At 33.2% G+C, this 27,364-nt stretch overlaps 3 protein-coding genes across 4 annotated transcripts; 2 read left to right on the forward strand and 1 right to left on the reverse strand.

The window, feature by feature from the left end:
- The first annotated feature begins 4,196 nt into the window (after positions 1 to 4,196).
- LOC110815880 (Peroxisomal membrane 22 kDa (Mpv17/PMP22) family protein) lies at positions 4,197 to 8,205 on the forward strand. Its single transcript, XM_022043851.2, has 7 exons — positions 4,197 to 4,475; positions 4,685 to 4,783; positions 5,166 to 5,267; positions 5,434 to 5,509; positions 7,020 to 7,090; positions 7,179 to 7,264; positions 7,759 to 8,205. The coding sequence occupies exons 1-7, from the start codon at positions 4,404 to 4,406 to the stop codon at positions 7,808 to 7,810; spliced, it is 558 nt and encodes a 185-aa protein (XP_021899543.2). The 5' UTR covers positions 4,197 to 4,403; the 3' UTR covers positions 7,811 to 8,205.
- Positions 8,206 to 11,146: 2,941 nt separating this feature from the next.
- EDA6 (embryo sac development arrest 6) lies at positions 11,147 to 12,459 on the reverse strand. Of its 2 annotated transcripts, XR_015817622.1 has the most exons (3): positions 12,301 to 12,459; positions 11,449 to 11,953; positions 11,147 to 11,320 (listed from the first exon to the last, which is right to left on the reverse strand). XR_015817622.1 is itself a non-coding variant. In XM_088215266.1 (2 exons), the coding sequence occupies exon 2, from the start codon at positions 11,946 to 11,948 to the stop codon at positions 11,538 to 11,540; it is 411 nt and encodes a 136-aa protein (XP_088071392.1). In that variant the 5' UTR covers positions 11,949 to 11,953; positions 12,301 to 12,459; the 3' UTR covers positions 11,147 to 11,537. The 2 variants fall into 2 exon arrangements, 1 of the variants encoding a protein (XP_088071392.1); XM_088215266.1 differs by having other exon boundaries at positions 11,147 to 11,953.
- A 5,124-nt stretch (positions 12,460 to 17,583) lies between these two features.
- LOC110815879 (uncharacterized) lies at positions 17,584 to 19,405 on the forward strand. Its single transcript, XM_022043849.2, has one exon. The coding sequence runs from the start codon at positions 17,830 to 17,832 to the stop codon at positions 19,141 to 19,143; it is 1,314 nt and encodes a 437-aa protein (XP_021899541.2). The 5' UTR covers positions 17,584 to 17,829; the 3' UTR covers positions 19,144 to 19,405.
- The last annotated feature ends 7,959 nt before the right edge of the window (positions 19,406 to 27,364 follow it).

The raw sequence follows: 27,364 nt of genomic DNA on the forward strand, positions 1-27,364 counted from the left end.
CCTCATTCATGAATACTGTTAAGTTGAATGGAGAAATTGTGTAAGATGCAAAACTTTGAAATGCAAAATATGCTTGGGGAGAAACCATGGTCCGGTTTCATGCATGCCTTCCTTTTAAAAAATGGATTATAAGCATTTAAACAAGAAAAAGTGCCAACTTGATGTTTTTGTAGAATAGGTATTGCAGTCTAGAATTTGAACATTGGGTTGGTTTACATTTTGAAAATGCTCAAAGAATTTGAACATTGAGTTGGTTTACATTTTGAAAATGCACAACATGTTCACAAAGTTCAAACTTTGGTTTTAACAAATTAGAAAATATTTAGATTATTTTTCCTTCTTTGACTGATAAGGTGAAGGGAAACAACAGTGTGGATGTGGATGGAACCATCTTTTGCGTAAAGACTTCTTTTCACAAGTATAACGAGAAAATTGACTCTGCTAAACTCATTTCAATGTTTTCTTTTTTTTTTTTGTTAACTCCGCTTTTCTAAACTCATTTCTCTATTAAGCCAGTGTTAATTTTTGGTTTCCCATGCTACGCGTAATTGTGTGTGTCTAACTATTTGAAAGTTTCTAAGATTTCTAGCATACTGCTGTAGTTGTTGTTTCCCAAGTCCATCTTATTTGATTCATATACAGATGAAATATATCCATAATGTCACAGAAGCAAATTAACATAACTAATATAGTAAATCTTTTGTACATAGGCGGTACCCTCTTGGTACCTTTTTCTAATACATTTACTAACTTTTATCTCAAAAAAATATGGTAAATATATACCAGGACATATACATATGTATATGTATGTGTGTGTCTGTTAAACTCGTGATTCTCCCTGGACTAATGTACTCAATAAAACCATGGAGTGCAGGCAAGGATTTCTACGGAAGGGCTTTTTCTGAAAGTTGGAGCATTTGAGCCAAATTTGAGAACGGACCCATGTTTCGCAAGCAAGGCACATGGCTCCAACTCTTGACCAAATTTAAGCTACATCAAACGATGCCTTTTCGTACTATTGCCACAAAATCCACCAACAACAACATTGATAAGGTCGAGTCTAGCATCAGCAAGTACAATGAGGCATATTGTCAATTGGACAAGCTTGATTTCACGACTGCTGCTAAGATACTTTTCACTGGTCCGCCAAAGGAAAAGAAGTTTGGGTAAATTTTCTCCTTAAAGTTTTCCTTTTTTTTAGCACTTCCGGTCCTTGGTTGGGCATGAATTTGTTGGTTAGCATTACATTTTTAATAAAATATTTTTTATCTTATTTCAAAATAAAATATAATTATTATCTATCTCCTAGGTGTCTTATCAAATGCATTTCACTTTCTCCTGTCATGGTTTCTTGCTCTTTCTTGGTGTTTTCATTTTTGCTTTCTATATTTTTTTTATTGTTCTTTTCATTTTTATTCCAAATGCTGGAATTTTGAAATTCCTTCTGTTGTGCTTTATGTTTTCTTTTTTCATCATTTAGGTGCAGGAAACAGTCATTAGTATGAAAATAATTATGCAATTTGTGAATTTATATTAGAGAACAAATAGTAGATGATACTGAAAGAGAAGATTGATTAAGATAATATTTAGGATGCAAACAAGAAAGAGAAGATTGATGTACTTATAAAGTTGGAAATGTCTCACTGACATAGAAAAAGTAATATTCTTTTCTTGAGGTTGCTGATGATATGCGATCGCTTTTGTCTTCAACTAGTAGAAACTTAATAAATGATTAGTTAGGTCCATTTTCTTTAAACTTTAAGGATATTTTTAACAAATTTTATTTTCTCTCTAATTTCTTTTAATATTGTTTGATAGGTAATGGGTCTGATCCTCCACATGCCCCACCACAACCTCCCACCATGTAAGAAATTATCAATAAAACCAAATCAATTTTAGGAATTTGGTACATAATTGTGGAGGAACGTTCGAAAACCATATTAACATAATACGGAAATATCTTACTATATATTCCCGTATAAAAATTATTATTTTTTTAATGTTATAATTAATATTTATTTATTATCAGTCGATGAATGTATTAACTTATAATTAAAAAACATTATATATTGAGATGTTGATTGAAGATATATTATCTACATTGCTACTAATTATAATTACATATTGAGTAAAAATTAAAATTATCATTACAAAGATGTTTATATCAAGTAAAGAAGAAGTAGTCAATTTAGTTAAGTTATTAGAATGATAACCAACTTAAATTTAATATTCCACCTCAAGATGGACAGTGAATATTATGAATAACCATCTTGGCAAACAAAGAGAAAATAAAAGAGAAGTTACGTGTTTGGTAAACAAATATGCCAATTGTTAGTGTAATCAAATTGACAAAAGTTTAATCATCGCATTTGTTTATTGATCTAGACAAAATAATAATCAATTTTGATATTTGATTGTCACTAAACAGTATACCTAGATCAGAAGATTTGATGCCACAGTTAGAAAGTAACTACTTGATTTAAAGAAGTTCATTTGTAGTGATAGTTAAAGCTTTGTATTTTACTTTAATAGAGGAATATGAAACTGGTTATCTACTTTTTAATCTTCAAGAAAATCAATAAATCTCTAAACAAAATATAAAACCAGTAACATATTTACAAAAATACGTGCAATTAGCTCCATACATGTTTAGAAAAGCTTGAGGCACAAGGAACGAAGCAGCTGAAAGAAGAAACCTTGGCCAAGTTTTCACTTGATGTAACATAGCACATGACTAGCAGCCTGTAGATGAGGCTCTCTCGGTCACGAAAAAAGCTAAATAGATTTATACACTTCAAACGTGTTATCTGACCTTAAAAGTACTAAATATAATAAATATCTCATAAGACATTTATATTAAAAGAGATATTTCAGTATTTCACAATCATGTGCGTTAAGGGACAACTTATGCTTCATTAGAAGTTTTTTAAGTTTGTAAACTAAAAATATTGCATTTTTGAGGAGTTGTGAGAGATAACATCTTTGAGAAATGTTAATACCTTTAAAAAAAAGTCCAAAAAAGTATTTCATATTTGTCCAAAATCTTTGAGCTAGAATTGAGTATATAAAAAATTCTTTACAACTTGAATTTCAGTTGATGAAGAGCTAGTAATGACAATTACTTAACAACAAAGGCTAATTAGATTTTCATTGCAACAAAGACCTAAAAGCTTGTTTGAAGTCTAAATTAATATGTGAAGCTTGCAGACTTGTTTGACTATTATATAAGACTGCTCCCCTTAAAATCCATATAAACTTCTTCAAAGAAATCCTTATTTAAAAAAGTATTGTTTACATCCAGTGATGTTAAATATCATTGCAAAGTAGCAACTAAAGCAAGAAGCACTTTGACCCTTATTAATTAAAAGGGAACTTTAGAATAAGAGAAGAGAGTTCTAGCAATAACAACCTTTAGTAAATGTTAATGCATTCTCTCAACTACAGAATTCTATTAAAGTGTCTCAAACACAAGAAAATTGATGTATGACCTCTTTGTGATTAATGAATTCAATAAAAATAAAACCATTTGACATTATTAGATTTGAAGTAACAAGTAGATTAAAGAAATAGAGAATAATAAATCTTCGACGTTTTTAGCTATACCAATCATCTCATTGTTGTAAAAATCCTGAACTACATAAGAATCGATTGGAGATCCTATACACAAACATGATCATGATCTTTTTCTTGATTTTTAGATCAAAATGTAAGAACCGAAGGAAAAGGATCTAGCCAAAAGGTGGGACAAAGTCCCAACAATAGTTTACAAAAATTTAATATTTAAATGTTGTGACTTTCAGATTTTATAATTTTTTAAAACACCTAAATCAAAATAGATTTATTTAAATGTTGTGATATAATTTTTTAATTTTAAAAATCGAGTTACAATCAAAATAGATTTTAAAACCTACGCATTAGGTAATGAATAAAAAAGTAGAGCAAAATAAGCATAATGACTTTTATAATCATAGTAAATACACCTAAATTCTTACCCAATAGAAAACCATGAACGGGAAAAAAAAAATTACAGACAATAGAGGAAGAAAAAGTCAAAATAATGCTAATTAAAATATGTATATATACATATATATAAATTTATCTGCATGTACATACATATATATATATATGTGGGAAAATAAAAGATTTTACTTTTGTTGATGAATGAAAATATTTGTTTATTCAAAAAGTTGCGTTTTTGAGCCGAATAGACGTTGGATCTCAGTGGCAAAGTTCCATGGGAAGATACGAGTAAGCAGGTCAAGGTCTTCGATGCACTTACCAGCTTGGCTCTGTCACCGAACCCCCGCCCGCCCTCTTTCCTTCTTTCTTTAAATCAACCCCCCTCACCCCCTTTCTTCCTCTCCAACTATCCTGCATACGTGTCTTTGATTATTTGATCAACCATGTCTGATATTGCGAAAGACGCTTGGAGAAAATATCTCATACAACTTCAAGCACACCCTCTTAGAACCAAGGTTTCTTCTTTTCAATCTTTGTTGGATTATTCCCTTGTCTCTGTCTTCTTATTCGCTTATTATTCACGGTTTCGTTTTGTTAATGTTGTCTTTTTGGGTTTTTTCTTTCCTAAATTGGGTTCATTTTTGTTCCGGTAGATATATGTATATTCTGTTTCTAATTAACATTTTGTTGGTTTTTTTTTTTTTTTTTTAATTTTATTCCTTAGGCAATTACTGCAGGGGTTCTAGCAGGGTGCAGTGATGTAATTGCTCAAAAAATTTCTGGGGTCAAAAAGCTTCAGTTTAGAAGACTGCTTCTCCTCATGGTAAGTTGACTTTAATTATTTCTCAGTCAGGTGGATCACACTATCATTCTGTGCTTGTTTGCCAAGAAAATTCCAAGAGAGATAAAATCTAAACTTTGATTCATATTCTTTTTTATGTGGGTCACTTGACTTGCTAGAATCGAAAGGGTGACTGAAATGGTTTGGTATGTTCAATCATCGTCTTTTATACTATTTTTGGTAGAAATGAATTCCACGAAATAAGGAAAAAAGAAGTGGAATTCATCTGAAAGTATATGTTTTTATCTCTAGAATTTGTGTAATCAAACTGGAAAGAGTCTGATGATTGCTTTAAACAAAATTGTAATTTTGAGAAAATGATCCAACGTTTTGCAATGAAGTTATATATTTGAATTTTGTGCAGCTTTATGGCTTTGCATATGTTGGACCATTTGGCCACTTTCTTCACAAATTGATGGATATTATATTTAAGGGAAAAAAGGGCAACTCAACTGTTGCCAAGAAGGTAAAGTCTTCTTATATGAACTGGGCTCCATTTTTTCTTCTGCGCAATTTATATTATCTCGATTTTTTCAAATAAAACTGCCTTCTTATGTCTACTTTCTGTGGCAGTACAAGTCCAAATGTTGTTTCCTAATTAGAGATTATTAATGGGAAATTTTGTTAATCAGGTGTTATTGGAACAGTTAACTTCTTCTCCATGGAACAACTTCTTTTTCATGATGTACTATGGTTTGGTAGTTGAAGGTATCTGAATCTATCAACTGGTCTCCTTGAACCATACTCATGCTCAATTTATTACAGGCAGTTAAAAATGTGGCATTAGTTTTGTTTTATGGCTTTGCTCCTAATTGAGATTTTTAAGGATGAAAGAGATTTCAATAATCAGTTTTCAAGCGGGTATCTTTGTCATTGCATGCTGTTTTTGTTATGATATTTATCAGCTGCATTACTATTGAAGCTAGGATTTTTCTGCATTTTTACAAAATGGATCCAAAGAAACAAAGCATGATATGTAACCATAGATCCTGAGCCTTGAGATTCCCCAACTCATTTTCATCTTATGTTCACAATAAAGTTTGGAGGAAAAAGATTTGTGAATTATCAGTTGAGATGGGAACTTATTCAGATTTGTGATTAGCATCTAGTTGAGTTTGAGCTGAATTTTGATAAAAAAATTTATTGAAATTGCCTCTTTTCATATATTTTAATTGAAAAGTTTTGTGGGACTTTTTTAAAATCATGGATCAAAACTATAATGTACTGTACAACGATCAGGTTTTTTGTATTTACTCTGACAAGTCTGAGCTGAAATACCCCCTAAAATCTAGCAGAGGGACTAGAAAGTAAAATTTGTCTCAGGATTGATCCTTCTTCTAGGGAAGTAGAAGTTGACAATAATTAAGTGACAGTTTTGTTTGTTTGTTTACTAACTAATTTGGTACCAAGCTACTTCTGATTGATCACCGATTTGTAAACCTTTAGATGGTGCTTCAATCTTTTCAGAAAACATGAGAGTACCATTTATATTTTCTTGTTTGGAGACCTTGTCATTTTTCAGAACCTGATAAATCCAGGCAATTTTGGAAATTTAGAGTGAGAAGAGACTTAAAAATTATGTTGAAGCACGAGAAAGTATTAGTTTCCAGCTGATTTAGTAGGAAAAATATGGGGGAGGTGGTGGTCTTTTCTGCTAATAAGATCATATTATTTTGATTTTTTCTGGGGTAGAAATGGAACACGAAAAAGGAACAGTTGGATTTTAAAATGCTAAGCCAGTATCATATAGATCAGCTGTGAAAGTTGTGGATGTAAATGTTAGTTTCTCAACTTTCCAAATCATGAATTAGTATTCCACTGTTCACCCATGAGAGGAGGCATTTTAGAAATGCTTCTTCAGAAACCTTTTCTGGTCTATTCACGAACATCTAGATAGTGATCTTGTGTTCCTTATTTTCTTTCATTTTTTATCGGATTTGGAAATTCAGAATCCATTCTATGACTGTAATCATGGTAGGGGAAAACGGTCATTGATAATGGAACTAAGATTTATAAATCGTATGCCAACTCAATATCAACTGTGATTTGTGGCTGAAAGCTCACTGTTCTGTCTACTTTTTAGTATGAATGCTTTCGCTGACTTTCCTATAAAATGCTTGTGGTGATTAATGGATGCCTTAATTTCACATGCAATAAGTTTTTTGGTTGTAAATTTTATTGTTTTTCTTTCTTTATAAGTTTCTCTACTTTCTTTCAGGAAGACCATGGGGTCTTGTTAAGAGCAAAGTTCGAAAGGATTACCCTTCGGTTCAGTTAACAGCATGGAAGGTATGGTAATTCTGGACATTATTTTGGACCACATGCAGAGCATTTCAATGGTATGCCCAATATATGACACTTTAGCTATGACATGCAGTTTTGGCCTATTGTTGGATGGGTGAATTACCAGTACATGCCTTTGCAGTTCCGCGTTGTGTTTCACAGCTTTGTTGCCTCATGCTGGTAGGCTTTCAAATCCTGCAGTTCTACTTTCTTTCTTCCTCCAGTTATCCTTCTTTTCAACTGTTCTGATTAACTGCCTTATGCACATGGATCAGTACATCAGTTCATATAGTTAGCCGTTGAGATGATGATATTGATTGTAGAGATAATGCTGAAATTTTTGTCTCAGTCACACATAAGTGGAATTCTAAGGTGCTCTTTGGCCAAAATGTGATCTGTGCCATGCAATTGTGGTTATATTGATTATTGTTTCTAGATATGGTTATCAGCCGGATGAAAATTACTGTAAAGCCAAATAGGTTGGAGATGTCAATAATATGCTATTTCACAAACTTTTATGCTTGCTATGGTGGGTGTACCTCATCTATTATTTGTTATTTTTAAGTGGTGTCGATTTGTTAGAAGCTTCATGCAAAATATAACATTCCCATGTTAATCACTGGATGAGTTTGCTCGTTGGTAATGACATTTGCTCCTTGTATTTGAACTTTCAGGGCTATTTTCCTCAACCTGAAAGCAAGGTCTGTTGCGGTTAAGAGTGCATAGAACCAGCAACAGACTTGTAGACGCATCTGCTCCTCAGCGCAGCACTTTCAACGTCTCTGGCCTTTGTTTATATGGGATTAGAAATCGTGACTGAATTTTTTTTCCTTTTTGTGGTTAAGGTCATCAATTTCTACTCATTGAGCCTATATTTGTGATTTTATCAAGCTTTCATTTAATGCTGAAGGGAGATTTCATAACAAATCAGGAATTTGGTTATGTACTTTTAAATGGAATAAGCTAGCTTCCAGTGCTTACGGCGAAAAGCTTAGCTTATTGGATAAAGCATTTGGAATTCTTGTAAGAGGTATTGGTTCCAGTCCTTATTCCTTGTAAGAAAAGATAGCTTCCCGGTTAAATGCATGAAAAAGTAAAAAGGGTTTGTTAGATCCAGAAGATGATTGATAGCAAAATGTGCACATACAGAATCTATTTGAAAGGTTCAATTAATTTTATCTATCTACATTAATATGTGCAAGAAACTGAAATATCTTTTGTTTTCTTACAACATGTAAGTCGGTTAAGGATTTTTTTTTGTTCTTTTCCATTTTAGAAGAGCTCCTTGATGTGGGTAATAATCCTGACTCACCTCAAATATGCCGAAGGTTCGAACTCAGGACCTTAGGAGTCCTTAGTCTAATAAATCCGACTCGCCTCAAATATGATCAGTTTACGTATCAAGTCATTTCTATTGACTTTTCAACTAGGTCTATAAATGCCATACAATTTATATGGTATGAAATTAGTATATATATATATATATATATAGATTTGTTATTATATGATAGATAATCATTTTCTGGGAAGGGAGAGTGTGGTATTTCCTCTTGTTATTAGTAGTAAATTTACAAGTTCACTCAATGACTATCATTGTATACCTATTATATTATATCAAGTAACTTCTCTTTTTTAGATGACAATAGAATCAACAATTTTAATCAAAGCAAATTTCTACTTTACTATTGATCGATAAATTGAACCTTAGGTTTATAAAAATAACTATTCTTCATATTTCGATCTACTAAATCTTTTCCATCAATAACAATATCTTTGAAAATAAATTCATTCGGGTTACTATAAAATTTCACTCGGGTTGCTATAAAATACCAAATTCATCATATTAATCAATCTATCTCTATCACCAAGTTACCAATTCTTTTGGATTCAACCACTTCAAGTCTTTTTCTCAAGCTCTCGGTCTTAGACTACTTTAGGAAGACAACGTAGATATTAGTAGTGGATCTCTAAATCCAAGTACAAAAATATACCTCAATTGTAATATCCCACCTTAGGAAAATAATAATTATTATTTAATCATGGATCCAAGAGAAATTATATTATTATTTTGTAAAATTTGTGATGCTGTTTTATACTTTAGTATAAAACTATTAGATCTTTTAATAATTACATAATGAGTAGTCCTATATATATAAGTTAATTATTAGGGTTTAGATAAAAGACTCTAAAACCTGAAGAAGAAAATAGAAGAGAAAGAAAAGAGGAGAGGAAGAAGAAGAGGCATGTAAGTCCCATAAACTCTAAATTAAAATTTTATTACATGATATCTATACATAAAATTAAAAAACATATGCATGTGCAAGGAAGAAAAGTGCGTGGCAGTAGTTTTTTTGCTACAATTTTATTTTATTTTATTTTTTTGTCAAATATCTTTTATTTATAATTTACATCATAATCTTTTCACAGAGACCAAAATTATATGATTTAAATTAAAATTAAAAAAATTATAAAATTTTGAAATTATGAAGAAATCGTGAAGGTTTAATGCATGTTTTCAATAGTAAAACTATGTATTTAAGACCTAAGAACCTTATATAACTGTTATATAAAATAAAACTAATGTTAAATAACCTAGAAGACTAAATTAAACAAAGGCATAACTATATATTAGATAACCACAGTAACATATCACCTATATCTTTCTGTTCCTTGTATTTTGTAAATTCATGCAGGAAGATCATCCATAATGGTTAGTTGCACCTGCAATTTTTTTCTAACTTTATTTGCTTCTTAGAATTCCATATATTTTGACGCTTAATGTTGTTTTATAAGGTAAAATATCAGTCATATGAATGTTACAGTGGCTTAAGACAAGATTTTCTAAATTAGATCATGTTTTTATTTGCATAGAATTATTGCGGTTTGATCTTTCTAACCTACCTTTTATGAAAATATATTGAAATTTTAATAATCAACCAGTACTAGAAAATTCCTTAGTGAACTATCTACATATTCTCATATTAATATAAAATAAATAATATATCAGAACTTACATTTTCCTATTAACTTAAACTTTAAGAAAAATTAACTACAAAGGAATTGCCTAACTTAGAACTTACAAAAACTAAAAAGTTCAGATTTAAATCTTAATTATCACCCAATTATGTTAATCACATTTCAGTGGCCTTGCACGTGAATGAATGTGTCAGTTAATATATTAAATAATAAATTAAATTATAGTTTATATTAAATTTAAGTTTCTCAGAAAATTAACCATATAATCTATTGTGGTTAACTGGAAACATAAAATTCAAAGATAAGAGTAAATTTTTTAGAGGTGAAAATCGAAAACATTTTAATTTATAATAATAATTAAAAAAAAATAAAAAAAGTTGGTAGGAGGAAATTGATGGGCATGCATGAACTGGGCATATTAAGGCAGTTGGAGAAAATGACAAGAAGAAAGCAACGCATTGCCACCTACCTGAACAAAACTGCATGTGCAGCAGAGAATCCCATAACTCCTGACCACATACCTTCACTTCCATCTCATCGCAACACATTATAACTCTTTTCTGTCATCAAACATATTTTTTAATGAAATAAAAAAAAAAAAAAACTACAATATATATATATATGTATATATTTGTGTGAGCGTGTGTAAGCATTTAATAATAATGTAAAAAAGAAACTAGAGATTTTCTTCTTTTCATGAATTTTCTGTTAAATTCCTGCACTACTCCATACCATCGCCAGCCTCATATATAAGACAGTTCTCTTTCGAACGTTGTACTGTGTCAATTACAAACAAACACATGCATGTATCATCTCAAACCCAAATATTTTCACATGATAAAAACACTAACAAACACATGCATTCTCGATCTCTTTTACCCCTTTTTCTTCATTATTAAATTGTTCATATCACAAATTATCTTCATGACATCACCCCAATCGTATTTCTTCCAAGTAAAACAACTATCCTTCACCAAGTAGATAATCTCTTAGTCGTTCCTCAAACAACCAGCAATATCAGCCATGCAAACATTTCAAAAACCAAAAGAAAAAGATCATAATAAACTTTTATCTTCACACACCACAAACACAAATGCAAAACTTTACGAGAATCATCCAGCAAATGAACAAGCTAGTAATTGAAAGCATACATTAACAAGAACTACGTTGAAAAGAGTTCCTTCCTTCCTCTCTCAGTTAACAGTTACAGTACATTACCATCTCCTCCATATTCTGCTCGGCAACATCCAAACCACAGTACTATCCAAAAAAAAAACAAAATCACAGAGAGGAAGGTTGTAAGATAACCCAAAGACAATTTGAGAGCAAAACATAAAGAGAGGCCAGAAGGAAAAGGCTGCGCGTTTTGATTGCGAGACAAAACTCACCACCTTTTGCTGTACACGGACTAATCAAGGTTCAGAATCCGATTTAAACGACGCCGCATCAACACATACACACAGGTGACGATCTCCGCTCACGTTTGCATCCACCGAGTCAATTGGGTAGGATTGACTATCCCTGGAATCTGAATCTCATCACTCATCAAAATGCTGGCCACGTCACCGTAACTACGGTGGGTTTCTGAGTTTACCCTCTTCAATTCAGCAGAAGAACTGGTTTTGACGGGTAGAGCATTGAGTCGGGCCGGGTCGAAACTTTGACCGAACAGTGTGCCTTTGCTCAAGAATTCATGAGCCATATATCCGGCTAGAAGCCGATTAGATGTAAGTTGAGAGACTGGGTTAGCCGCTGCTGGAATAGGAGCCGATCGCTTTATTTTCGAAGCCGAATTAGCCTCTGGAGTCGACGGCTTAAACAGAGACGGACAGCTCTCCCAAGCCTTGCGCTTTCTGGGCGTGAAAATTTGACGTGGACGCTGACTCATCTTCCCTATCACCCGAAAACCATGCCACGTAAGCGTAACAAATATATCCGTCAAATGGTATAAAAGATAGGGGCAAATAAGTAAATTAATAAATTCAATTGTCTTTTACTCAGAAACCTTTATCGCGAAATGTCCAAACTAGATTTTGAAATTAATTTACAAAAAAAATAAAAAAATAAAAAAATAAAAGCAGAATAAGGACCAGGGATAAAGCTTGTCCCAGAAAAAAAAAAGAAAAAAGAGAGACAAGGGATAAAGTGTAAAATGACGAAAAAACCAGTATTTTAAATAAAATAAAATGAAATAACAGAGATTGAGAGAAATTTTAGGGAAATATCGGATCTTGCTTGACCTAAAAAGGAGAGATCCAAGGAAAGAGAAGAGGATTTGGCGACGGCGCCGCTGTAATCGGCGGTGGAGAGGAGAATAACTTTAAAATTTTGGGAAGGAAAGAATGAGAGGGGAGAGAGAAGGAGTGATGAGGAAGAAGAAGAATGAGAGAAAGAGGGGCGTGGGTCACCTACTTATATGGCAGAAAGTTACAAGAATGGCCTTATTATTGTTTTAAATAACAACAATACCCTAAAACGTAATGACGGAAATGCCCCTAATATTTTCGAATTTTTTTTGGGCTTTGTAACGATTAAAAAGGATGAGGATTTTGATCATATGAGTGTTATTTTAGTAAATTTGTATTTCTCAATTTATACACATATTAACTCATTGAAAATAATCCCAACTTACGTACATCACACAAATTTCTTATTATGTTAACACATATCTCAAATTTAAGTGTCAACTTGCATTTAGAAATTAAATCTTAAAAACAATTGTAAAAATGGTTGTTTTATAAAAATATCAATCAGTTTGATTAAATAAGATTTTGGATACCGAACTTTTTAAGTGTATGTTGATAACAAATTTCAATATATTTGACATTTTATAAAAAAATATTATTAAATAACAATTTTAATTTTGTAATAGTGATATGAAAAAATAAGTTAAGAATGCTCGTCATATTTAAATATATTCTAAAGATCAAAACATATATTTAGAGTGCATAAATTTTTTTTATCTCAAAGTATTGACTAAGATATTGTAGTAATTCTCAAATAAATATTGCATCATCAATGTAAAGACTATATCATCAATAAAAATAACAAAAAAAAAACTATGATATATATGCCAAATAAATAAAGCAGACATATGAGAACTAAAAGCGAAACCAAAATTCACAATATCATAATTGAATTTGGCAAGTCAAGATCTTAATATTTGTTTCAAACCGTATAAAATATATTAAAGTATAGAAATCTTACAAAAAGGATGAGAATAATTAGGATGATGGTGAATATAAATCTCTTCCTATAAATTCTCATTGAAAAAACTTTCACTCCTCCATTTGAAAAGGACATCATTTTTTGCCACAACCATGGCTAAAAAATACTACTAACAAAAACCAATCCAATCAAAAAAGTAAAAGTACTCTTGTAACTAATACTATATTTTTGAGAATATTCCTTGGCTATTAAATATATTTTTTGGCATTCAACATGTCCATTAGAGCTGGTGTTAATCTTGTATACTTACTTACAACTAACTAGAGTCATTTAAAAAGAAGATCAACCAAATCTCAAGTGTGAGCTTTCTCTGATGTTTATGGTTTTTCTTTGTAACTTATTATAAAAGAGAGTCAATACTTACCTCATAATAAGAACAAAGCTCCAACAAAATTATAATAAATGAATCAACACTTGAAATATTCTTGTTAAAAGTAGGTGTAAAAGTGGGAGGAGTACGATTAAGCATATTGAAATGAGGATATTTATATCTGACCTAGAAAACATTTAGTAATGTTTAAAAGTTAGTACGATATGTGCATAAATAGCTTTATATAACATTATTCTTTACTTGTAATTGCCTTATACTTGAGACATGTGAAAATCTATTAACACGAGTTTAAGAAAGCTAATTTTAAATATATTGCATTTATACTAAAAAAATTTAACAATTTGCTCTGTTTCTTATTAAGATCGTGTAAACTAATTCATAACTATAATAGTGACTAAGATTCATAACTAATAATTATGATTAAGTTTGATAGTTTTATATCAAATATTAAAAAATAATAATATAAGTTATTTTATCAAAATTAACAAACTGGATGTGCATAAAATGTTTAAAGTAATTGAAATTCTAATCGTTTTATAATAACAATACTTTAGATGATCTACATATGTTATGTCAATATCATCTTTATAAAAAATAAGTCTAAAGATATTTTTTATTGCAATATACTAAATTTTATCTTAATAAAAAAACTTTTTATACCTTGAACTTAGAGATTATATTGAAATAGTAGTAATAAAATATAGTATTTTTCCATTATAAATGCAAAATTGGCAGCAATTGAGGCCAAAATAAAATTAGTGAAGATGAAATATTGCACACACACAAAAAAAATTAACATGTTAAGTTGATGTGGTTGTATTAGGGATGAGATATACCGATATCGGCAAAAATAACAAAATGTAAGAACAATTACGTAATTTAAAGTAAAGTTGAAAGCCGATCCAAAGTTTATCAACAAAGGAAGTCCAAAGAGCAGAAATGACCTAAAAATCTAAATTAAAACCACATAGGAGCAAAGGTTAAGCAAAAAATGATAGTTGGAACTAAGATCAAAGTTAATCTTCCAAGAGGCTGAGTAACAACAAGGTGTGAGGACAATTGGTAAGAAGAAATACAATAAGACGAAAAGTTAAATGTTGCTGAACTTGTAATGAAATTCTTATTTTGGTGGCATACTATTCTAATGAAATTGTATTTATTAATTGATAGATTCTGAATTTGTATCTATTTATATATGTACATATTAGTTCAGAGTAGAAATAACATATACGTGATAGAAGGAAAGAATCATAACATATATACATTAGTTATTTAGTATGTATATCTCTTATAATTATGTTAACAATGAAGATCCAAATTACTCATATGGCAATAATTTAATTGTTGTTGTTGTTGTTATTGGGCTTAAGCTGTCAGTAATCCTTGGAGCTATACATTTTTATTTATATGTAAATATAAATATGTATTGACCACATGAATAAAATTCATTATAAGTGTTTCAATTAAGATCAAGTTTTTTTTTTTTTTTTATATATATATATAGCATCAGAGCTACACATATTAAAGTAGAAATTCGAGTTAATGATGAGGTTGAATATAGATTTAGTGGGAAGAGGAAGGTAGTTGGTACATGGTTGCAACGTAGGTTGAAAGGCAGATTTGAGAGGTAGATGGAAATTTTGGTTTAAAGAAGATGACAGTGAAGGAATATTTTGAATCACAGAGGTTGTAAGGGAAATATGAGTTTATCAAATCAGACTGTAGTATGAAATTATTTCAATTAGAAAATTTAAAATATATATATATATACATACATACATATAAAATATATAATCTATTCATATTTAAATTAACAAATTCTATTGTATATTTTCTGTATAATTTATCTGAATTGATTAATTCATCAATTAGCCGCTTTTTGCCGTATAAAATTAAAAAAGAAAAGTTTAAGATTCAGCCCAATGTGAGTCGGGCTCAAAGACTATGTCCAAATTACTGGTTCTGGCCCATTATATACTCATTAATTTGTACATAATTCTTTTTGTCCATTAATTATTATATATAATTAATAATATATATTAATCTTGTACGAAATAAGAGTAAAATTTTATATATCTATATCTTGATTTAAAACTCCAATAATTGCTGGACTAAAATTTATTATAATTAATTAAAAATAGTTGAATATAGATCGTTGAATATAATGAAGTGGTCCCATGAAAAAAGAAAATTTAAAAATATGAAAAATCCATTGTACACAGTGTCTGTGTGGGTTCACATATATATATATATGCGAACCTAGTGGGTCAGTGGAAGAAATTAAAATATGAAATTATCCATTCTATACACACACACACACACACACACACATATATATATATATGTATATATGAATCTATGGATCATCATCAACAGAAATGCATTATGAAAGGTAAGTAGGTAGGTTCCTTTCGCAGAGTCGAGCAACTCCATGTGCAAGGTAGATGAAGGTTTAATTGCTTGTTGAAATTTAAATACTTCTTTCATTTTGCATGACTTCATACGTACATATCTATCCTTGCGTATGTATGTGTGTGTGTGTATATATATATAGTTCGGAAATGCATGATAGATCTCTAAATTATGCTGTAAAAAACATATTGTACTGTTTTTATTAAATATGCAGGAGTTAGAAGAGAGACTGAAAAATATATTTAATTAATATTTTATATAGCTATTATGGTATGTGCATGTATCTAAGTTCTATAGCAGGCAATATCTGGGTAGAGGTATACAATTTAGTTATTGCATTAATTACATAAACCTCCCTGACATTTTAGAAAATTGAAAAAAAAAAATCATCTACTATTTTAAATTAAATGAAGAATTTTATTTATTTATTTATCATACTCATTGAATTTAACTGTTAAATCTAATTTTAATACTAAACGTATTGATAAATTTAAATTATAATACTATACAAATAATTTATAAATTAAAATATATTAAATTATTGTTAATTAGCTGGTTCAATAAATTACTATATAATTATTAAATAAAATTAATTAATCACAAATACTAGTATCTGTTTTTTAAACACTACATACAATGCCTTTTTACTTAAAAATAAAATCATCAATAAATTTTTAGTAATGTATTAAAATTACAAAACTATATAAATAAATATTACATTAATTAATTTAATTAAAAAATTAATGTGAAACTATTACATAAATTGGTTAATAGAGAGCTAATGGTAATTTGCTCTTAAAATTATTATAACAGTCTTCTATTTAATAATTTTGTTAACATAATATTAATATTGATAATTTAATACACTTATACATTTAACTTAATATTTATTTATAGTCTTGTAATCTAGAAAAATACAAAGTATTTTAATAGTTAAGTAGAAACTCAGTATTAAAACTATATTTAACAGTTGGATTTAATAGTTAAGGAGATAAACTGTAAAATAGTACGAAAAGTATATATGAAATTTGTGTTCAATCTCAAAAATGTATTTCGTAAAATCTCATGTGGTTTATGTAATTTCTCATATGCATAACTAATAATGTTAAAAACTTTGTAGCATAATAATAATGTTATCAAAAGCTTACAATTTATAAATATTGTTCCTTGGCAGCTTTCATGTAAGATTCACTGGTAAGAGAAATGTTAAAGGCAAAAAGGGTTTCAGTAAAGAAAGCTTACATTTTAAGTATATACACTACCTGTTTAAGAGATTTATTATATATTATTATAATTAAAAAAATAAAAATACAATTATGTTTAAAAATGTATATGACCATAAATGATTATGACTTATAAATATTATTTTTTCTTTTTGCCATCTTTTACATTCGTGCTGCCATTTGTCGGCAAATTAATTGCTTATATACGATATATATAAATTATTAGCCAAATGTATACTTACACCTGCCCATTATAATATATATATATATAAACAGTAATTGCAGTGCCATAAAAATCTTGTTGCACATTATAAAAGGGTTCTCATGATAATCCCAAAAAAGAGGTCCTAATATTATGTGGTGCCGGTAGCTGCGAGAGTACTTGTCTTTATTAATCACAAATTTTTAGATGTTTAGGTTTTTCGTTTTACTCCAAAATGCAAATGGAAAAGAGAGAGATTAGAAAGTTGCTACTTGCATAGAGAAAGTCTAACCCTGTTATGAAAACCGTGTGATGGTTTGTATATTGAATATATACCATGGTTAGTAGTTGAGATCATTTAATGCCGACTTAGATGCTTATAAAGCTCGTCGCTCTGGTGTTAAATTATCACACAGCAAGATACAAGCATACTAATAAAATGGTGCGTGCTATTTGGGGAATTGCTTTGCTATCTTTGTTTTGCTTTCATGCTATTGTCCCGATTGTTTCTGCCAGGAATGTGGTCAGCCTGAGAAAGGATGAGGAGGAGTTACTCGGTTTCGGGAAGGAAGGAGGGTTCGGCAGTGGCTTTGGTGGTGGAGGCGGAGCCGGTGGTGGGTTTGGAGGTGGAGCAGGTGGGGGTGCTGGCGGTGGTTTGGGAGCAGGTGGTGGATTTGGTAAGGGTGGTGGACTTGGTGGAGGGATAGGAAAAGGTGGTGGGTTCGGTGGAGGAGCCGGGGGTGGTTTTGGCAAAGGTGGTGGACTTGGTGGAGGGATTGGAAAAGGTGGAGGGATAGGCGGTGGCGGCGGATTTGGTAAGGGTGGAGGACTTGGTGGAGGGATTGGGAAAGGTGGAGGGATAGGTGGTGGCGGCGGATTTGGTAAGGGTGGAGGACTTGGTGGCGGCATAGGAAAAGGTGGTGGGCTTGGTGGTGGTGGTGGATTTGGTAAGGGTGGAGGACTTGGTGGAGGGATAGGAAAAGGTGGTGGGCTTGGTGGTGGTGGAGGGTTTGGTAAGGGTGGGGGACTTGGTGGTGGCACAGGCAAAGGCGGTGGACTTGGTGGTGGCATAGGCAAAGGCGGTGGACTTGGTGGTGGCATAGGCAAAGGCGGTGGACTTGGTGGTGGCATAGGGAAGGGTGGTGGTGGTGGATTTGGTAAGGGTGGAGGACTTGGTGGTGGCATCGGCAAGGGAGGCGGACTTGGTGGTGGTGGTGGATTTGGTAAAGGTGGAGGACTTGGTGGTGGCATAGGCAAGGGAGGTGGGCTTGGTGGTGGTGGTGGATTTGGTAAGGGTGGTGGGCTTGGTGGTGGTATAGGCAAAGGTGGTGGTGTTGGTGGCGGTGGAGGATTTGGTAAGGGCGGCGGCATTGGTGGGGGAATTGGAAAAGGTGGTGGGTTTGGTGGTGGTGCAGGTGGAGGATTTGGTAAAGGCGGAGGGTTGGGTGGTGGTTCTGGCGGTGGATTTGGAGGTGGTTCCGGTGGTGGATTCGGAGGTGGTTCTGGCGGTGGATTCGGAGGTGGTTCTGGTGGTGGATTCGGAGGTGGTTCTGGCGGAGGATTTGGTGGAGGTGGTGGGAGCGGATTTGGTGGAGGATTTGGAGGAGGAGCGGGTGGAGGTGGAGGATTTGGCGGTGGGGGTGGTTTTGGTGGCGGTGGGGGAGGAGGAATTGGAGGCCACCACTGAAGTTGAAGATGAATGCATTTACGTACTTAAGGTTGCATGCATGCATTAATTTAAGTTTTGGTTTGCGGAAGGAATAATCATTTGTCTTGCCAATATATGTTAATTAATTAATAATCTATATATAAACACAAATCAGCAATTAATATATGTTTAATTACCATAATGAATACGTAATGATATAAATTCCATATGTACGTAGTTTCTTCATCTCTCTCCCAATCCATGTGTTGATGAGAATATTAATATAATTTCCTGCTTCAAATTCCTTTTTTTTTTTATTTTTTAATAAATATATATATATATATATATATATTATGAAGAGTGATAAATTAAATTGGAAAAGGCAGCAGGAGAGGAGGGGTTGAGAATTTAATGGGTTAGTTAATAAATTAATGCAATTGGACGAGTTAGGTGGGAGGGCGATGTCAAAAGGCTGTGGGTGCATTTATTTATATATAACCACCAATCACTTGGAAACACTCTACTTACGAGTTGTGATCTCGTATACATATATATACACACACACAGAGAGACACTGTGACAAAACCTACTCAGTTACAACATTTAGATACTTTGATTTTTAATTATACATTATATAATTAATTCTAAAATTATAACCCGTATAATAGAAATTTAACATAATTAAATTTGAATGTATTAGTTTAGTTTTAAAATGTAACACCCACCAAAACTTTTTTTTTTCCTTTTTTTATTAATAAATATAATTATTTATTTATTTAAATTATTTTATTTTATTTTATTTTATTTTAATGAAAAAAATAGAGTAAAATTTATTAAGGATTAAATTGAAAATAATTTTGAGAAAAATATGTGAAAAATTGGGTTCGATTGATATTTTTAAAAGAAAAATAAAAAATCAAGGATCAAAACGTAATTTAGAAAAAATTTGTCACGTCAAACGCTCGGTCAGCAGTCCCGACCAACCAAGATGCGCCAAGTGGTAGAGGCGCTGACGCAGGAGGCCATGCGGGGGAGCCACGTGGGCGATCTACGTGCGTGATCAAACGGCTGAGGTCCGTTCCCGCGCGCACAGACGGCCTAGAGTGAATCGCGATGGACAGCCCAGATTGGATTGTGATGAACGACTCAAATTCACTTCCTATTTAATTGCGATCGGACAGTACAGATCAAACGTGATTGATGACCTAGATCAAAAGCAGATGGATTTAAATAACCTCATCTACACCCAAACTCTAACCTTAGCGGCCAGAACCCCTCGCCGAAGAAGACAACCCAGCCGCCGAGGAGCCGAGTGCCACCACTCGCCGCTACACCGGAACCCTTTTTGACCGCGAAAAAAAAAAGGTAAAAATTTTCTCCTTAGCACGAAATTCAATTTTAAGCCCACCCATGGCCAAATCAGAGTGAAAGAACCGGCTAATTGGCCGAAAAACACCGACGAAGCCCGGCGGCGCCGCGGAGAATTTCACAAACTGCCTCCGATGAGGCCCTTTCTGATTCTCGTTTCGCGTAATTTTTCTACTATTATGATCATCGTTTTCTTCTCTACAGGTTGACTGAAGCGAAACACTCAACCCCAACATGAGCCGGAGGAGCTGCCGTACCGAAGAGCCCCGCCGCCGGTGAGTTTCGATTTTTCGTATTTTTTTGGCTCATCGAGGCCCTTTAGCGTGTGTGCTCGCAGGAATCGATGCAAAATCGGCCGAATTCGGCAAAAAGTGACCGACTCGAGGCAGACTGCTGCCGCCGTGCTGGATTTTCGAAATTGGTCGAGCGGGCCCTGGGACTGATTTTAGATTTATTTAGAACATTTGTAGGTACTATAAGCGCGTTTCAGTTCTTGAAGAAAAATTCAGGGAACCTAGAGACAGCCCGTAGGCGCAGTAAACCGTTTAGCTTTTTGGTGTCAAATCGAGTAAGGACCCCTCACCCTATTTTCTATCATAGAATTGAAGTTTAAATAAATAATAATACAGTATTTTGTAAAAATTAAATAGACGTGCATAATTAATTACGGATTGCTAATGGAACCTGAACTGGACATTGTTATCTGTGATTTATTTTATAGTCTAAAAAAATGATAATATCTGATTTATCTATTTTATAGTTTAAATGCATGTATTACTGTCTTACTTGACCACAGTTTGATTTGGGATGTGAGACATGATTGCATGACCGGATGCATATTTATTTGTTTATGTGATTATGTTTGATTTGGTAATAGAAACTAAATGAAAACAGAAAAGGGGTGTGATCAAATAAACAGATAGAATATCAGTCTTACTAGATATCTTGGGAGATGGTGGATAGACTGGGTACATAGGGAACCCTACCATGAACGTTGTCTCATACCGGACGGGGTATGGGGACGGTCCGTTTCACCCTCATACCAAACGGGGTATTGAGGTTTAATGTCTTAGTGCTCATACCGGACGGAATATGGGGACGGCCCTGGAATTGAAAGTGTTAAGGGAAGGGGTTCACGTGTAGCGGGGACACCTCTATGAACCTCAATGGATACTAATAGGCTGGTGAAATGAGAAACGGTTATGATTTAATTTATTGTTAATAGATATGGATTTATAATACATTCTACGTTGCTGATGGTTCATAAAATTATGATCTGTATGGTATTATTGTTTTTATATATTATTTTCATAAATTCCATTATGGTAAGTTAACGAGAAATGATTTTATGATTGATAAACGAATTTGCTAAATTTAGTGCTCCATTAGTTGTTTTGATTTTATACCAACATTTACTTCTGTGCCGGTGATATAGTGTGATATCCTTACTGGACTAGTATAGCTCATCCTTTATTTAACCATTTCAAATCAAGAAGACCCGGTTCCAGAGCCCGATCCGTAAAAAGATTGCAAGTAGATGCTAGATACTTTCTATTTTCCATTACTTTTCTTATTCCTCGTGTTTCTTTCAGAGTATTCATTCCGTAATGTTGTTTAGTACTTTTAAGTTATTGTGAAAATGATGTAAACTTTAACATTTTATTTCGCATCCGCACTTAAATTATTATATATTTTCTTTTGGATTTTCGGGGTTGTTACATAAAAAATTTAGAATGTATTGCTTTTATCATAAAAATATAAAAGAAATGATTTGTGAGAGAATGTCTTATTGAGAAATCATCTCTATAATTTTTTTTTATACCGAGAATTACTCTATTAAAAGAAATGTCTCATTGATAAGTTATCAAAGACGAAGAATTTTTAATTTTTTAATTAACAATAACTTATTTTTAATTAATATTAAGATTTAACATAGTAAATTAAAATTAGTTTTGTTTTTTAATTTTCTTTTGTGATCCTTTTTTTTTCTATAAATAAGTCATAAATTACATATAATGTTTCCATTCATAGTTTAATGGGGGGCTAAGTTTTTGGAAATAATTTTAAAAATTTAGATACTACTTGTAATGAAAATAATATTCAAAATAAAAATGTAACATTGCCTATATTTTAGGAATTAAATTGGATATATTTATACTAGTTGTCTATTTAAATTTTTTTAAATTTAAAATTAGAATTTAATTTTTAATTAACTATAAATATATCTTTTGTACTAGTTATTTATTTAAATTTTAATTGATTATAAACTATAAATGTATAAAAATCTAATTTTAAAAGTAATAAAATTTAATTTAATGTGAAATTATAGAAAAAAAAATAGGTTGAGAACGAAATTGAAAACAACTTTGAGCAAAAAGGGTGAAAAGTTAGGTTCAGATGGTATTTTTGAAAGAAAAATTAAAAACTAGGGGTCAGAACGCAATTAAAGAAAATTGCGTCACGTAAGACTGCCTAGTCAACAACTTCGACGAAGTAGAGTGCGTCGCGTGGCAAGGCACACTGACAATCCGTGTGCCCAACGATCGGATGACCTGGAAGCATTCCCGCGCACGTGGACAGTCCGGATCTGTTCCTTCCTCAGGCGCGATCAGACGATCGCGATTAAACGCGACAAACGGTCCAAATTTGTTCCCTCTTTAAACACGATCAGACAGTCGAGATCAAATTGCGATGAACAATCAAAATTTATTTCCTCTTTAAATGCAATTGGACTGTCGAGATCAAATGCGATGAACATTCAGATTAACGCTAGACGGGTATAAATATTTGACATCACACCGAACCCAAACCCTAGTCGCCAGCCTCCCGTGGGAGAAGAAGAATTAGTCGCAAAATAAGGGAGCTAATCGCCGCACGCCGCTGCGCTGGAGCCACCTCCGACCGAAAAAAAAGGTAAAAATTCTCCTATCCGCTCATAATTTGATTCCAAGCACCCCCATGGCCAAATCAGAGTAAAAAGAATGGCAGGTGAGCCAAAATCCGTGGGCAAAACTCGAAACCTCCTCCGATGAACCTCTTCTTGTTTTTCGTTTCGTACAATTTTTTCACAATTGTGTTCACCGTTCTATTTTTTATAGGTTGACTAAAGAAAAACGTCCATCCGCGAAGGTGAGCCAGCATAGCCACTGCACCAAAAATTTTTACCACCTGTAGGTTTCTGTTTTTTGACTTTTTTCGACCAATCGAGACCTTTTAACGTGTTTTCTCACAATGATGGGTATAAAAGCGGTCAAAACTGGCCGAAAACGGTCAGGTCGAGGCAAACCGCCATCGTGGGCGGCGATGTCACCGTGCCAAAATTCTGAAATTGACTAGAAAAAGTTTTTAACATCAATTTTTTATTTTTTGCGGTATTTTTAGGTATGTGAAACATGTTTCAATCTCCGCAGAAAAATTTAAGAAACCTGGGGACCGCCAGTAAGCGCAGTAAAAAATTCAGTATTTCAGATACTGATTCGGGTAAGAATCTCTCACCTTATTCTCTGTTATGGAATTAAACCTTAATAATCGATAATATGGTATTTTATATAATTTACAAAACTTTGAGAATAATTATAGGTTACTAATGGAGGCAAAACCGGTTAGTCATTTATTTGTTGTCATGTGTAACTGATTGTTGAATTTACAGTTTTAAATACATGATGATATACTGAAATGGTTGAATGATTCAATTGTGTTTATTTGATATATATATATATATATATTGCTTGTCTTGCGTGATTTACGGTTGATTTGTGAAATTAAAAATTAATATGCAAATGAAAAATTGATTGGTTATATGAATTAATGAATGGTAATCTTACTGGATATCCTGGAAGATAGTGGACGGATCAGGTACATTAGAAACCCTATCGTGAACGTTGCCTCATACCGGATGAGGTATTCAATGAATAATATTTTTGGCGTTCATAGCGGACGGGGTATGAGAACGACCTGATTCATCCTCACACTGAATGAGATATTGAGGAATGGTATTTTTGGCACTCATACCGGACGGATATGAAGATGGCCGATTAGTTGACAATGTTGATTATTGGTTTACGTATAGTGGGATATCCTTATGGGCCCTCAAGGATACTAGTAGACAAATAAAAAGGAAAAGTGGTTGTTATTGCTCACTCAAAAAAGAGATTGGAATGTTATTTGAGTTATTGTCTCTATAGGTTGATTTTGAAAATCTCTCAATGGTAAATATATGCAATAAATGATTTTCTTTATGATAAATGAATTTACTTAAATTAAGAGCTCAATTGGTTATTTTTATAATTTTTACCAACCTTAAGTTTTTGTATCGGTGAGTAGTGTGATATTTTTACTGGACTAGTGTAACTGACCATTTCATTAACCATTTCAGATCAAGAGGACCAAGACCTAGATTTCAATCAACAAGAGGGTTGTGAATAAGTTCACCACTCGAACTACTTTTAAAAGCTAGCGAACGTCGTCCTAGAATGCTCAGTTATTTGTCTTTTATTTATTTCTTTGATTTTTATTTGTTCTTTTAGAATGAACATTCTCGTATTCTTATTGGGCATTTTAAATTATTATGTAAGAAATACAAACCTTAAACTCTATTATTTTGCTTACGCATTTAATTTATGACTTTATTACTTTTTAAGTTTCTGACTTTTATAGTTGGTATCAGAACCGCGTTCCTCAAACCATTCCTTACACAAAGACCTAGGGCAACACCAGAAAAATGTATTATCTCTCAATCATTCCTTGTGAAATTCAGGTGCAGATAGATGATGAGAGAAAGACCTCTACTAAACTGAGGAGAGGGTTCGCTTCGAGACGATGTTGACCGACTATTTAAAATATTGGAGAGATTCATCATTGCCCAATAGGCCCAGGAGGAAAGGAGAGAGCTACTTGACCCTCCCCTGCTGCCATAGTTTGAGCTACCTTTGTAGCGGAAGGATCCTAAGCCACCCCGATATGACCTTGCTTCTCCACAGTACCATCCGGCACCACCACAGTATGGTCTAGTGCCCCAATTGCATCACCCGGCACCACTACAGTATAGTCTGGTGCACCACCTGCATTACCCGGCACCACCACAGTACAATCCAGAGCCTCTACCGTATCATCAAGTACCACCATAGGGCCATCCGGTCCCTCCCCAACACAATCCAGTCCCTTTTCTACAGGACTCAGTTCCAACCATGATGGATCCAAACTATATTGAGAGGTACAAAAGACTAAATCTATTTATTTTTACAGGGGTATCCTCCTTTGAAGAGGCTGAGTACTGGTTAGCTAAGACAGAAAAGACTTTCACGACTCTTGGGGTGGTTCCCGAATAGAGAGTTATACTCGCCACCTATATGCTAGTGGGAGAGGTAGGTCATTGGTGGCAATTCAAGAAGGCCACCTTTCCCGTCCCAGTCACGTAGGAATAGTTCCTGATGGCCTTCAATGCAGAGTACGTCTCAGAGCATTTCTGACATCTGAAGAAAATGGAATTTGTACACCTGGTCCAAGGCGATATGACTGTGTCAAAGTATGCCTGAAAGTTTCTAGAGTTGGACCGGTATTCCCCTGAGAGTATGATGGATGAAGACAGAAAGGTAAGAAAGTTCGAGTGGGGCCTCCATCTTCAGATTAGACAATAACTGTATGTGTTCGAGCTCAGTACCTACTCAACCGTTCTGGCCAAAGCACAGCTAGTAGAGAAAAACCTTCGCATTTTTTCTCCAGCAGTGGGGAACCTCAGGCCCCTAATTTCACACCGCAAACTAGCACCCACTGCACATGTTCAGTATAACAAGAGACCTAGGCCAGTGACTCAAGCTCCTCCTTAGATTCCGACAAAAATGATGCAGTAGGACTTATTAGCACTGCAGTAAGGATCATGGGGACCGACTCTGCTATTGTCGCAACAATACTTATTGTATATGTGAGAGTGCCCAGCATTACGCGAGAGAGTGCCCGATGAATTAAAACCAGGCTAGACCTCCTATCCAGGGCAGAGCTTACAACCTCACTTAGTAAGATGCAGAAGCCAACCCAGATGTGATACAGGGTATGTACACTATTTGTAACCATCTTGAACATGTTTTGATTGATATTGATGCCTCACATTCATTTATCTCACATATTTTACACCAAACTTGAATGTATTACTTGAAAGACTTGATTATGTATTGTTTGTGTCTATTCCTGATAGTAGAACACTACTATGGGAGGTTATATACAGAGTCTGTATAATAGATATAGCAAATAAAAAATTAAGTGTAGACCTAATAGAGATTGATACGGGAGACTTTAATGCAATCCTAGGAATGAACTGGCTAACAATATATCACACCACCGTAGATTGTTTTCATAAGAAACTTGTATTCAACCATCCTAATGAAGAGTCATTTAAAAATTAATAAAATTCTTGAAACATTATTCCCTCATGACAATTTTTCTATTACCAAGTACTTTAACTCGGCTATTTTCTCTAATTAGGCAAATCTTTAAAAAAAAATTATATTCAAGAGATTTGGTAGTCCGAGACTTTTCGAATGTGTTTCCTAATGAACTACCTAGACTATCAGTGGATAGAGAAGTTGAATTCACCACAGATCTTCAGCCAAACACCCAGCTTATCTTAGTTGCCCTGTACCGCATGAGTCGTGTTGAAAAGAAAGAGTTGATGAAATAGATCAATAAATTGCAGGATAGTGGGTTCATCTGACATAGTGTGTCCTCTTGGGGGTGCTGGAGTCACATTTGCAAGGAATGAGGATGGGATGTTAAGGTTATGTATTGACTGCCGAGGATTGCACAGGATCACAATCAAGAATAAGTACCCCATCCCCAAAATCGATGACCTTTTTAATTAGTTACAGGGTACCCATGTCTTCTCCAAAATAGACCTACA

Source organism: Carica papaya, chromosome 3, assembly GCF_054855325.1.
Source record: "Carica papaya isolate Zhongbai chromosome 3, ASM5485532v1, whole genome shotgun sequence".
Lineage (NCBI taxonomy): Eukaryota > Viridiplantae > Streptophyta > Magnoliopsida > Brassicales > Caricaceae > Carica > Carica papaya.